The sequence below is a fragment of the Calonectris borealis genome, chromosome 15, assembly GCF_964195595.1.
Source record: "Calonectris borealis chromosome 15, bCalBor7.hap1.2, whole genome shotgun sequence".
In the NCBI taxonomy this organism is placed as follows: domain Eukaryota; kingdom Metazoa; phylum Chordata; class Aves; order Procellariiformes; family Procellariidae; genus Calonectris; species Calonectris borealis.
In genome coordinates this window covers 10,814,164-10,828,660 of record NC_134326.1, presented here as the reverse complement: position 1 = coordinate 10,828,660, position 14,497 = coordinate 10,814,164, and the positions used below count along the sequence as shown (strand labels likewise).

General features: G+C 47.2%; 1 protein-coding gene across 1 annotated transcript in view; it reads left to right on the top strand.

Moving 5' to 3' along the window:
* Positions 1–14,497, top strand: part of HTR4 (5-hydroxytryptamine receptor 4) — a 97,659-nt gene that overhangs the window by 14,245 nt on the left and 68,917 nt on the right. The window contains exons 2-3 of the mRNA XM_075164176.1: positions 9,490–9,615; positions 10,599–10,799. Of these exons, the coding sequence (XP_075020277.1) occupies positions 9,490–9,615; positions 10,599–10,799 (327 nt within the window). The remainder of the gene's footprint in view (positions 1–9,489; positions 9,616–10,598; positions 10,800–14,497) is intronic.

The window sequence follows — 14,497 nt, the reverse complement described above, 5'->3', positions numbered from 1 at the left end:
GGGTGTCGGGGGGGGGGTCTCAAATAAAATGTATTCCAGAAATCAATGTATTATCTTGTCAGTGCCACGTCTTCCATTAGCAGGGGTAACAACAAGAAACTCTTTCGTTCCTCTAGATTCTTGAAACTGGAAAACTATCTCGGAAATGTCAGAAGTTAGAGAGCCAATAGCTGTATTTGTCTTTTATTGTCCAAGGGGTAAACCTTGTTTTTTCCAGCTCACTCCTGTGCCAGAGGAGGTTTTGTCACAGCTCTGCATCAAGTTACTCCCTGTTTCTAAACTACTGAGATGAAGCTTGAGATAGCTGTACGTGTGTGTGTAATGGTGATGTTGCTTATGTCTCCGTGAAGTAAAATTCTTTTGTACAATAACTGAATTACAAACATTCTTGTTCGAAAGTACATACTAGACTGCCTTCAACGTTTATAGAACATGGAAGTGAAACGAATGACAATTAATGGGAATGCTGCCGGGAAATCAGATCTCCTGAGCATGGCTATGTTGTATTTGTCATTTGAACATACAGCCTGCTCTGTTTAAGACTTCCATCTGACATGAGATAGGCAACAGCCACTTACCTGGAAAATAGAGGATAATCACATTGTTAATATGGAATATATACCAAGTCACGTTTATTTTTGTGCTTCTTTCATCATCTTCTGTTCTTCATTAAAATGACACGTAGTTTGGTAGATGCAGTGGGCTTACTTCTGAGGAGCACTTCTAATTAGGAACTGATCAAGACATTCCTGTTTAAAGGCACGTTTGATCTTTGGTTTTATTCAGCATTTACAAAGGAGAAGTGATTGTTACATCATCTCTGCTGCACTTTGTAGTGTGTCTAAATTCCTACCTATGTCTAAGCCAGAGATTTGGTTTTTTCATCGTTGTAGATTATTTGGTAACCTCATTAAAATAAGTAGACTGTGCATACCCGAAAAGTATTGTTATGTTTATGTGGAAATAAAAGGGGAATATTCAGCATGTGAAGGGGGCATTAGGAGTAAAATTTAAAGACTTGAAAGTATATTATAAGGAACAAAACATAGTGCCAGGGTCCTGCAAACTCCAGGTAGATGTGTAAGATTGCGATTTGTGATCGCACAGGGCTTTGCACAAGAGCTCTCCTGCGGTAATTGTTAGTGGATCCCAAACAAAGTAATTGCAGCAGCTGCCCTTCCTCCATGTGAATACCATGATCTTAATCTAATGCTAATTTCATAAGTTAATTTTAGCTTATATTTTAGGTGACAGTCTAATGGTTTTTAAGGATTGTACTTACGTGCATCAGCCCTGCAGCAATACCCGTCCACACGTGGGTGTACATAATGTAACACCTGATCTGCTGCCTGGGAAAGAGCAGAGCCAGGGTTTCGTCCTCCACTGGATGAAAAGTAGAGACGGACGAGGCTGCTGGACTCCCGCCTAACTTCCCTGCCAGGGGGGAGGCCCTAAGGCTTAGGCAGCGCCCGGAGCCTCACTGGGTCCGGGTTTGTTTCCTACCGCTGTCGCACATTTCCCGTGTAACTGCGCACACTGTTGTCTCTCTCCTGAGGTCTCCGACCTTCACCTGTACGACGGTCATGGTGGATCGCATTGTTCAGGATCAGTTTTCAGCCCCAGGTCCGATTTCCGTCCAGAAAAGGCAGGAACTTCTGCTGGTGTAGGCTAGGGAAATTGCATGGACCAGCAGAAAGCTCGTTTTTTTGGGGTTCGTTACTTGGAGCCCCTCGTGCCTTGCCTGTCAGCCCAAATCTGGGCGCTCTCAAAGCCTGAGGTGCGTGCAGAGCCGGAGCCGTTGCTCTGGCCCCGACGTCTCCTGAGGTCCGGCAGCGTCTGGCAGCTCCAGCACGCACCCGCTCCCAAATGGGAGCGCGCTCCTAGCACGTACTGATTGACTGCGCAGCCCACACCTGGCAATTTTTAAAACATTTAAATAGCCTGTCTTCTTTGCTTCATCTTGACAATTGATTTTAATCAGTATTATCAGCTGCTTAAAACACTTACTTCTCTGAAGCACTATAGCATTCAGCCTCCAGGAGATACGTGGAGCGGACGTGCAGGATCAGTGATGTTACCAGTAGTTTTGTTCAGGAGGAGGTGGGCTGGGGTCCTCATTTCATCGTTCATGGTCCTGCTTGAGCTGCTGCTGTTTGCAATAGTGTGGTGCGTTTTTAGCCGAGCGGGGCTAAAACTCAGTGGAAGCAAGTCAGCTTGCAGAATGTTTCTGAGGTTCCAACCAGCATAAAAGGAGAAAACCTCATCCCTTCCCACCCGCCCCACCGCTGCAATTTATTTGGTTTTTTAAAAAAAAAAAAGCACTCAAATAAACTAATCATATGACTGAGTTATTTTGATACGTGGAATACTGTTTATTTCTGGCTTGTCAATACTTTAATTAATTTCAATCTGTTTCTGAAACAGAAGTTAAGTACATAATTGATTTGAATCTGTTAGAAGTTGTCCTGCCATCTGCGCAGTCTGAAGCGAAGCAGCACAGGCAGTGCAGCATTTGAAGACATTAAAAGAAATGCTGTGATTCTGGATTAATGATGACTTCTGATTAATATTTTTAGGTGGCAGTAGAAAAGAATATGGTAACAGCTGGAAATCCATAGATCAAATAATATCTTTCCTATTGTCATGTTTCTATACTGAGACACGCATTGTTAGGTTTACTCATAAAATAGCATATCTTGATTTTTAAGTGTTTAACACTCAGCCTCTGATTTTATGCCTAGGAATAATCAGGGGAGTAGAAAGGAGGAAAGGCAAATGACAGCTTATTTGTAGTTAAAGACTTACATGAAATATCATGTCAGCTGGAGTTACAGCGAGAAAAGCCACGGCTTGGTTGAAAACAAAGCAGACCGACTCCTCCACGTATTCCCCATACACTTTGAGGCCATTGTTAAATCAAGAAGAGAGCTCTTTTCTAGGCTACCCTGGTAAAACTCACTGCTCTGAGCTTTTAATCTTCTTCAGTGAGAATTACACACGTCCTTTGTTATGAAGTGCTCGCTACGGTCCCTGGCGACCTCCAGGAGATGCTCCAGGTTACCTCTGCAAGCAGAGTTATTCCTCTCCGGTTTGGAAATGGGCCATCCAGCCTCCTTTTTATCAGCTGCCCTCTGCCCCCAAAAGAAGAGTGTTATTTATTCAACCCTCACTCCCTTTTCCATCTCTCTCACTCCCACAGGAGCGTCTGTGTAGTGCCCAAGGTGCTCTCAGCACTGAGCTAATTATTAGTGATTTTTTTCCCCCTGCAGTGGCAGGGAGGTCAGGGTGTGACATATGTAACGAAAACCGGAGGAACGATGTGTGTGTTCTTACCAACATGACTGATCTGTGCGGTTTAATTGCTGCATAAAATATGCAAAAGCCCTTGAGGTCATTTAGAAAAGTTGGGGTGTTTACAGGAAAGTAGAAATCAAGCTTGAAAAAATAATTACACTTTTTTTCCCTCACATTAATGACTATACAGAAGAGCCTTTTAAATGTGTCCATATATGGGTTTTAAGCATTCATTCCACATCAGTATTTCACCTTTTTCCTTAAGTGATTTCTATATTCCTACTAACCAACAATCATTTTGTCTGAATCTCGTTTCCTCATAATAGCAAACCCATCAATCTCTGCTTTATTAAACAGGGAAGCATGCTTGGAAGCCAGAGCACTCAGATTTGATCAAAGATGTTATGCGAACCATTGATTTTAATTTACAGCAATATCCACTTCTTCCATTATTAACAGCTTTGAATTACTGAGACTGAATAATTAACAAATATTCCTACTCGATGATAGATTATTCAAAAGGCAGATGTACAGAAACATAGCCCAGATGAACATCCTTCCTGCACCCCCAGTGATGCATATCCCTATTTAATGTTCCCCAGGGGAGCAATACAACACGGCATGAGAGAAATACTCTTTGGAGAGATCTCCCAAACGCTTCTGAAACTATTATCACAGCAAATGCTCTGTAGGCAAGTGTGCCAGTGTGTGTTTTTGACCAGCTGGTCTCCGTTCAGAGCCCTGGTCCGTGGCCAGGCAAGTCAAATGGTGCAGACCAGGATGCCACCACCTTCAGGGCAGGGTTGCCTGTGTACACCGGGTGGGAAATGTGGGCTTAAAACATTGCCCTGCTTCCTGGCTGACGCTGAAGCATCCCTCAGTCTTCAAGCAGGGCAACATCTGGTGAAATGTGGCTCAGCGCTGGCCTCCTTTGGCATTTCCAGAGATTGTTTTGATGAATAAAACTCAAAATCTCTGTGCACCGAAGAAGAGCTGTGGTGGGGAATTCTCTTTAGTGTCTACACTTGCGCAGCTCCCTGCAGCTGAGGAGGCTGGAGGGGGTGGAGGTCTCTGTCCTGGGCAATAAGCTTGTTCCCTCAGGAAGGCGTCTGGGAGCACAGAGCAGATCTAAGTCTTCACCTGCTATTATGGTCTCTGTCCTTCTTCATGAGTCAAAATAAGAGGAAAATATCCGGGATTCTTACACAAGGAGATGGCCAATACCTGCCTTGCAAGGACAAATCTCCCTTCCACCCAAAGCCACATCCCTGCACTCCGGGCGTCATTGCTTAGGAAAAGCCAGCTGAAATTCAGTGTCGATCTTCTGCCCCGAAGTACCAAACTTGGCCAGTTATAACTTCCGAGCTGTAACTTCCTTGCAGCTGTCAGAGTTTTATCTTCAATGCAGAAGATCCTGCTGCTGAGGAGGAGCATAGAGGTGTCTCCAGCTATTTCTATCCTAGCTGCATGGTGAAAATCATCATTTCTCTCCACCTCCAGAGCCCTTTCCTCTGGCATCCCTCAAGCTCCCTCCTCCCTCCGTCCTGCAGAACCTCCCGTGCCCCCACCGAGGGGAGCGGTGTGCTCTGAGCCAGCAGCCGCGGCACCCGCCTGCCCCTGCCGCGCTGCCTCGCCCGGCGGTGCGGCACGTGGGTGCTGTCGCCGGCGGGGAGGGAGCAGCGCCTTGACGGAAGGGCTGCGGTGCTCCCGAGGAGCCGAGGCGATGTGAAGAGCCTGCTCTGGTGCCTGGGGACAGGGGCATCCTTTCGGTGGCAACAGCAGGCAGCCTTGACGTTTGTCGGGGTCTCCTGTACAGGCACAGCAGCTTTGCAGCGGGAGGTGAGCGGCCAGCTAAGTTCACCCATGCACTTACTACGTGTTGTCTTTATTATTGTGAAACGTTTATGTCCAGGTGTAAACCCGTTAGGATCAGAGCAGCTCATTCAAGGAACAGTTCAAATCAAAATGCTTCACTCCTCCTCTCTGCCTCCCTCCGGGGACGAGGCCCCGGGGTATCCCGACACCAAGTGCCTTTCGCTGGGCAGCGCAGCGTCCTCGCTGCAGGGAGGGGACAGGGAGCTCTCAGCAGGCAGCCTCAAAACCCAGGGGCTTCCCCCAAAAAAGAGCCAGCAGGCTCGGTCACCAGCCCCCCTCCCAAGGCACTGCATGGTGGAGTGAGAAGCCCCGTCCATGGCCCATGGCCAGCTCACCCCCCCGCAGGGCTCGGGGACGGGGGGGGTGTCTCTCCCCCTCTGTGCAGGCTGCAGAGTGCAGATGCAAGGTGCTCAGATGACGCAGTGATGAGAATTGTTTGGGAGCAGCAGAAGGACGGGCAAAGCTAGATAAGACAAAATATAAATCTAACTCTCTGCTTGGCTCCGTACAAACTAAGCCATCATCATGCTCTTTACCACCGTTCCATCACGTCTGTGCTGCCATGCTCACTTGGGAGGAAAAGGAACATCTTTTGTATGGTGCTATTCACTGTGGTTTGACATTTTGTTTCACAGATGCAGCCACAGAGCGATGTCAGCCTATTGTGAAGGCTTATTTAGACAGGTACAATTACAGCTCGGCAGTGAAGGTGCCTTTGATCCCGGCATCCCCATTGTTCCTGAGGCTTTTCATCCCACCCGGTACCCAGCTAGAAGGCCTGTGGCTGAGACCCGCCTTTGAAGTTGTTTCTTTTCCATTTCCCTTTAATTTTCGTGGTGTCTTCTTCTGCTGATGAACATTATTAATGAAGGTGCTGGCATTCGGTTGTGCTCAAAATAGTGATGTTGGCAAGTGTCTGACCTTGCCCAGCTGTGCAGCACCCATCTGCAGGAGGAGGGCAGCGCTGGCCCAGGGCGGTCTGCGCGGCTCCGGCAGAGGGGAATCGCCTTGTGCATCCCTGTGCGTGGTGCCCACAGGGAAGGACCCGCTCCCGGCTGCTCACCCTTTTCCAAAGCACCTTACTGCAGCGCAGGTTCAGTGTCAGCAGCTCCCAGCTTCCCGCCTCCCAAAATCTTCAACACAGGACTTTGCTACTGGGGAAATGAGGTCTTTCAGATCAGAAGTACATCGAGATGGATGGGAGAGGGGTAGAGTGATTTCTAGATGCGGGGAGGGAGTGACATCCTTTTCTAGGAGCAGCCGTGTGGCCAGTGACCAGTTCTGTAGGGTGGCTTGGGATTTTAGTGTTAAAATAAGGAATTAGATGCCAATTGCCTTTAGATTTGAGGAAGGAGTCTGTGTATGCAATTTGGGGTGGTCACTGGTGATCGAGAAGCACAGAAACTGATGCCATTTGTTTGATTTTGCATTTAGCATTTGCATTTAGTTACTACGAGACCAAGGAGGAAAGCTGCCTGGAGATAGCGTTCACCATGTACTGAGAGTTCAAAAGACAGGCCAGAGAGGGGGAAGGCAAAGGAATCCACCGAGAGCTATTAAACACAAGCCCACTGTGACACAGACCTTTGTGGCATGAGAGAGCATGGGAGGGAGCACTGCTGTGTGCGTGTAGGCATTTCATCTCCTACAGGCCACTGTCAGAGGCAGGACGATGGATGAGGCAGATGCTTTTGATCAATAGGGATTTTCTTCTGTCAGGTGGGAGGAAGTATGACTGAACTAATGTAGGCAAATTGTAGGCAACAATTGCAGTGTAATTGCAAGAACTGCAGACACGAAACCCACTCGTTGCAAGAGTTGTCCAAGAACTAATGACCCAAGGCGTCAGGAAGCAACGCTCTCCAATAAAAACTGGGAAAGCCACATTTAGTTCAGACAGAGCCTTGTCAACATTTCTGAATGCACCAAAGGATTTGCCCAGAGCTACCAGTTTCTTGGCACCTTAATTGCCCTCACTGAAGTTGTGCTAAGTTCGGTAGATAACTCTTTCTAATTAAGTGCAAACTCTTTCAGATGCTGAATAAAAACACATCTTGACTTTGCCTTTCTCCTATCTTAGCATCCATAATTGGCTTGCACAAAAATGAGCATCTTGCTGGATGCGAACCCGTGGCTCCATCTGACCCCTTCAGCGTAACACCAGAGACCTTCTGCCATTAAGCAGGAGTGGATTTACTGACAGCACTGAAAACCCGCAGGGCAAAAGAAGCAGTCATGCCTTTGCCTTTGCCTCTGGGCTGGGATCATTCACTCCAACACAAGACAAAACCCGCTTCCTTAGCAGGTACCCTTCGCCCTGAGGGGTACGCCCGTACCCCTCTCCTGGTACACTGGTACCCCAACAACCCACCTCCAGAAGGACATGTACCTGGCAGTGCTTTTTTGCCTGAAAACCTTGTAGAGAGGTGGCATACACCCAACTGTCCACTCTATGTCGCATTTATTAATCTCTCAGTTCTAACACAGGAGATTATCTGGAATGAAAAGCTACCTGTGCTCTCACAGGTGAGAAAGCACTGCCTGGCATATGGACATACACTTATGAAGCCAGATAAGCAGTTGCCTTGGACCTCTTTCTTATTATAGCCATATAATTGCTCTTGGTTTTGAGCCTGCGTGTATCTGCCCAGTGCTGTGTTTCTCTATGGAACTAGTGTGAGGCCGGGGCATCTCCTTTCCTCTTCTTTATTTGCTCATAAACACCCTCACCAGTCTGGCTGAACCTATACCCAGTGATGTATTTCCTTGTCAAACATTGAAAATCAAGGAATTCCTAAGATAATGTTCGTACTCAATATGAAGAGTCCAGCTTCAGCAGGCTGCCCGCTGACCCACTGGTGCGTCTGGCAGTGGGCAAAAAAGTCGTACTCGAAGTGGCATCGCTTTTAGGGACAAAAATGGAGATTGTGTTAAGTGGATGTTCTGCAGTGCAGGCTCAGGGTGAAGGCAGTGGCTAGAAGCTTATTAAAATGGCACAGGTGGTGGCGGCAGGACCTCAGCAGTCTCTAATCTTTTTTAGCTTTGTCAAAATCAGGAGAATTCAGTGAGATAAAGTGTAAAAGTCTGGAATGTATTTAGTAAATAAAAAGTGACCCCAGAGCAAGTCGAAGTAAAACAGAATAACAGCTCAATTTTTCAATTACCTGAACAATCTCACAACATTAATCCTGGGTGCCGAATATCAGCTCCATACACGGTAAAGAAATTTCCCTGCTGAATTAGCGTCAAGTGCTGCTCTTAATGCCAGTTTATTTCTAGCCACGCTTGATAACATGAACAAACACCCGTTCTCACCCGTGTAATGTAATAGGGAAAGTTACACAAGCAAGCGAAGGTTTAGGATGCATTTTGTTCTGGATACATAATTAGAAATAGATTTAAAGGAAAAGTGGCTCAGAATCTTGTAATAAAACCAATTTTATGAGGAATTGAACGGTATTTATTGCATGCTGTGTATTCCCTTCCTGCTTTGCAGGCTCCGAAAAAAACCCCAACAACTTTTTTTGAAACATTTAACAAGATATTTGTAGAAATGCAGACATAAAATATGTCCAACGTGTTATCCTTCCTTCTTCTTTTCTTTCTCTTCATTAACTGAAAGAAATTATTGATGTCAGGGTAGGGGGAAGTTGGGCACTTCCTTTTAAAAAAAATTTATTTTCTTTTCCCTAATTCAGGAAAAGTTGCCAAGTGAAAAAGAAAAAAAAAATATGCCAGACTGCCTCTTGTTCTGTGGCACAGAGTGAAGGGGAGAGAGAAGGAGGGAAAAGATTATGTAGCAGATTTCAAAATTTGAGATGTAAAATGCTCATCTTGAGGAAAACCTTGGGAAAAAATCGAAAAACAAAAGGAAAGAAAACCAAAATACTTCTGCGTAGAAAATAACATTATTTATTGAGGTGAAAAGTAAATGAAAACATTTTCATCCAGAGGCTCTGAATTGGAAGGGACTTTCAGAAGCCAGGCACAGTGCACTCAGCTCTCTGCCGTACCTCGGCTTACCCACCCCTGGGAGACGTGGCCGGCCGCGGGCGTTGCGGGTATCCTCCGCCGGTAGCCTTTCTGCTGACGAACACAAGCCTCGCAGCTTTCCCCATAAATACTCTGTGGATGCTCTTTGTGAAACGGTGCTGAGGCCTTGGTGGGAAGGCTGCCTCGCTGCAGCGGGCGTGGGGATGCTGCTCTCACGCTTGCCAAAACGACTGCTTGTGCCTGGCACCTCGGTGCTGCCCGGGCGATCCCCTCCCGGCGCCGCTGCAGCTTCTTTTCTTTTCTTTTCTTTTTTTGTGTGCTCCCCAGTTCAAGTGAGGGCTTCGGCGTAGCGGAGAAGATCGTGCTGCTCACCTTCATCTCCGCCGTTATACTGATGGCCATCCTGGGGAACCTGCTGGTGATGGTGGCCGTGTGCCGGGACAGGCAGCTCAGGTGAGCCCACCCAGCCGGCCGCCGCCTGCCCTTCTGCGGGCAGGCACAGGGGAAAACCCCTGCCTAAAAAGCCCTGTGCCTGCAGCCGAGGGCGTAAACCGCCGCAGTGCAGGATGTCTCTCACCATGCGTGGCACCGCGGCGGTGTCAGACTCTTGCGCTGGCCTCTGTGCACCCCCACTCGGATTTACACCGTGGCGGTGGGATCCTTTCCGTATCCATCCGCTACATTTTTAGCACTTTCGATGTCAAAAAACCAGATAAATCAGTGAAAAACAGAGCGAAGCAGCAATTCCTTGGAGAAGCAGGTTGGCCTTTACCCCTTTTCCATCTCAAATTTCCTAACACGCCCATCAGAGAGCCGTGCAGTTCTGTTGCAGTCGCAGTTGTGCTGCACTGCCGCAGTTTGGCAAATGCTGCCAGCGATTCGGGGGGTCAGAGGCAAAACTCCTGTCTCGAGGCTTGCTGCTCCCCCTGGGAGTTGTCAGACCAGCCTCAGGAGCAGAGAGAGGCATTCAACAGCCTCTATTCATATTCCGCGTGGGATTTTTAATGGATGTAATTCTATTTTATTGTTATGATTTAAAAAGTACTCTTCAAGTTAAAATTACAGCTTCAGTCTAGATTCTTCTCAGTGCTTTCTGGAAGGATTTTCTCAATTTACAAGTTAAAACAAAATCCCCCTCCTCCACCCCAAACTCTCCAATGCAAGCCGTGAGGCTGAGCCACACGCAGAGGCCTGTGAGCATCTATTTGCCTCTTCTGTGTGAGCAGAAAGGCGTTCATGCAGAGGACACAGTGGGTGCGTAGCTGTAGAAACCAGGAACGAGCTAGAGGTGACCATGTAAAGTGAGGAGTACGTCAGAGAGGACCTTTCAGCGTGATGGGGCACACTGGACCCCATCACGAGCTGAAATCTCTGTCCACATGTAGAGGATGCTGCACTGAAACTATTCCACCCTAATTTTGTGCTCCCTCTTGCAGGAAAATCAAGACCAACTACTTCATTGTTTCCCTCGCCTTTGCGGACCTGCTGGTGTCAGTGCTGGTGATGCCCTTTGGAGCCATTGAGTTGGTTCAGGACAACTGGATCTATGGAGAGATGTTCTGCCTGGTCCGAACGTCCCTCGATGTCCTGCTCACCACGGCATCAATCCTGCACCTCTGCTGTATCTCGCTGGACAGGTATGAGCAGAAGAGCATAAAGAATAATTGTAGTTGCTTTAAGTTTCCTCGGTGTGGTTGCTCGTCAGCAGTAGCCAAAGCGCAAATATGAACCCGCTGGGAGCCGTAGAGCAATGAATCTCTCTCAGTCGCTGATTTTGGAGGGAGCTCTCTGAATCCTCATCAGTGGAGAAGAACTTTGAAAGGAATGAGATTTATATCGATAGAGCAAGCCAGGTTCTCAGCTGCTTTGCGGCACAGCACTGTTTGCATTACTGATCAGACGTGGCACAGTTCCTTCTTTAAAGTAAGGGGAAGACACCTGGAGGGTCTATCCGCAGGAAAGCCCTGCAGCCGTCGCAGACGGAGGTGCATGGGTTGTTTCAGCAGGGACGTTGCTCTGCGTTGCAATATCAGGTGTCGCTCGCAGCCAGGGGCTGCAGGGGAGGCTTGGCTGGTGCAAGGCGTGATGTGTCGTGCTGAGCCCCCTCTTCCCAGGGGCTGAAGCACTAAATTACCTGCCTTTCTCTCTCTTGTCAAAAAAATATTTGACATATCTTTCAAATGCCATCAGAACTGCTCTTCCTGCTGCTAGCAGCCATGCAGGGAGATGAAAACCAATATTACTAAATGACACGTTTTGACACATATTCCTAGATTATATGGAGAAAGAGCAAAAAGAGCAACCCGCCCCATATTTTATGGACTGTTTTTCTAAGGCATCCATTTGCACATCTCCACTAGTGACTGCTAACACGGAGGCAAATAAAGCTGGTGAAAAGGGTGCATGGGGCTTTGTGGGACATCCTAAAAACTTTCTTTTCTTTCAAACTTTTCTTGCAAAATTAAAATGAAGCCAAAATCCTAAATAATTTATGGCAAACAATTCTGTTTTACTGCTGTTTGCAGTTTTTCAGGGTAAATGGCAGAACTTTCTGTATAGAGTAGCAAGAATTTTTCACGGGATAAATACTTAGAAGAAAACATTTTGACCGGCTATTCTAATAAGCAATATTTAGAGCTTTCATTTGAGTTCTGTGCAGAGATTTCAATACTGTTAAAAATACTATTACTTAGTATTACTAATACGGCCAAAATAACCATAATCATTCTCGTCATCATGACAATTGATATTTAAATAGCACCTCTCATCCAAAGAGTCTGTACCCAGCCAGACTTCAAAAGATACTTGATTAACTTCTCCACTGATGGGCAGCGCTCCTTTTTTGTGGGAGATGCACACGCAGTATTGTACCCGGAGAGAAGCTGGAGTGCCACAGCTACAGCGCCTTTCCTAATCTGGCAGTTTAGAAGGCTGGAACACAAATAGGAAGCTCATTATCTCAAAAACGTTGACCAGTTGCCGCTTTGAGCCAATTACCAGCAAAGCAGATGTTAGGCACTGCGCTCTGGATGTGGCCTCGTTATATGAAATGTTGGGGTTTGATTCTCCGGGCTCTTAATTAAACGTAGCGGGTCGTGTAGAGAAGGGGACAGGAAGGGAGAATATTGTTTCCCCCCTCCCCTTCACCCGCTGCTCTCTGACACCCGCAGGGGACGGGAACCCCCGCGTGGGGTGCACAGGAGGGAACTCCCCCCTTTCTGCTGCCTGTGCCACCCTTTGCCATGTCATGAGCTCTTGCTCCTGCCGTCTGTCCCCGCCGGTCCCCGTGCTCCTGGGACAGCCTCGCCTGGGGATGGCGAAGGGGCTGGGGGCAGCCTTGGGACTATGGCTGTCAAAATGCGTGGCTCAGAGTTAATTTTTTAGGGATACAGAACAGAGGTCACAGTTTTGTACAGGAAGATTTTCTTTATGTAAACAGACCTGAGGCAGAGTTTGCAAACACCCAGCTCAGTAGAAGGAACTGGAAATGGAAAAAAAAAACCCAAACAAAACCCCCCTAAACCGAGAGGGATTAGATTATTCTGTACTAAATGAAACATTCAGAGCAAAGCGTGGGAGGAGAGGACTAGAGCTCTGCTCTTCATTCTACGCTCTTTCATTCTCTGGCCCGGGGAGTCTTGAATTTTCTCTGCCAGATGCAGAGCTGCCGTAGCAAAGGGTGAGCATCGCTGCCTGCGGTAACGCATAGATGGTTCCCCTTGGTGCGGACAGAGGGAGATGAGGAGCTGAGTCTGGGGACCCCCGCTCCATCCCCCCATCCCAAGCCAATGCTTTAATCACTAAATACTACACCGAAGAGGAGAACGGCTGTCTTGAAAGAAAGCAGGAGCTGTAGCCGTGTTTTGGAGGAGACTAATTCTCTAAGCTTGTGTTCTGAGAAGGTTTTGGGAAGGTGCAGCACCCCCTGCGCTGGGGTCTGAGGGTGACGGGCACTGCGCTTGAATGAGTCCCATCTCAGCATACCTCCATTTAAGTGGCTTGGCCTTCTGTGGTAAAATTATCCTGCTTTTAAAGATTTCTGCGTACTGACCGTGTATTTGAACCTGTTGCTTGTCCAGAACCATTATTCCTATTTCTTCAGGATTACAAAGATTCTTTAAAGTAGAAGGAAAGATAGACACACACACACAGAGGCTAAAAAAACCCAACATCCACCAATCTTGATGCCAAACTGATCGAAAAAAAGTGTTTATGGCTCTGAATTTGAAGGAGCTGGAGATCACCTGAAGTGTCACAGCAAAAATTTATTTTCAGAAAATGCCTGTAAACTTCTTCCTCGTGAATGCACTGACAGAGAGAAATCCCCCCGTATTTGTCATCCCCCCAGTGTTGGCCATGTTAGACTAAACAGCAGTCACAGGGCTTGAAAAGAAGCCGAGGGTGAATTCGTTGCCGAGTGACGGGTGTGCTGAAAACCTCTGCAAGTTCAGGGGTGAGGAGCAGAGCTGCACTGTCCGGGATACAGCGGCAATTTTTGACAGCTGACAAACCTGAAATTGCCAGTTGTCAGAGAATTATTTCAGGACACACAAATGCTCTTTCTCTTTCGCATGTGATGACCATGCATGTGCTGTTCTTTGCTCTCAGGCAGAGCAAGGGGAAGAGAAAAGGTTCTCCAGGCTGGTGGCTGGATGCAGCCTGACGTGGGATAATTATCGCAGCCTTTATCGTTTGCTTGGTGCTTTCATGCCGAAGAATGACGCCTTTGCAGACTAGCTGCAGAGCTGATCTAAATTTTAGGTAATTCTCTGGTTTTTTGTGTTTTTCTTGTTTCTCTTCTCAAAATGGCTTTATTGAGTGCTTGTTAGAGCAATGACCACCACGCACACCACCATTAGCGGAGCACTAACAGCAACATCCCCGAGACAGGCTGCTCCTCTCCAAAGGCACTTGAATTTGCCATAGAAACTTTTCTCTATCGTCTAATCTCTGCAGGGCATATATAGCTCTCCCATTCAGTCTTGCTGTAGAATTTAATCTTGGATGCTATTTTGACTCCGTGGGTAATCATTTGGAGCTTTGCCACTGACATGAAAAAGCCAGGATTTCTTCTTAGACGTTTCAAAAGGTGTATTTCTTCTCCCAGTACAAGAAGGCACAATTATGTCTGTGTTTGCTGACAGTGAGTGTCAGCTGAAAGAGAAAGCCCAAGATCTCTGTCTCATGTGAAGAGGAGAATCCCAAGTCAACTGCGTGGCTTTCATCACTTTCTGTTTGATCAGACACCTGAGTATGAATCTGATTGAGTCCCAAGACTACGGGCTTCTGGGTTCTCCCAAGAGCAAATGTCAAGTTCAGACTACCCGCCATGGTG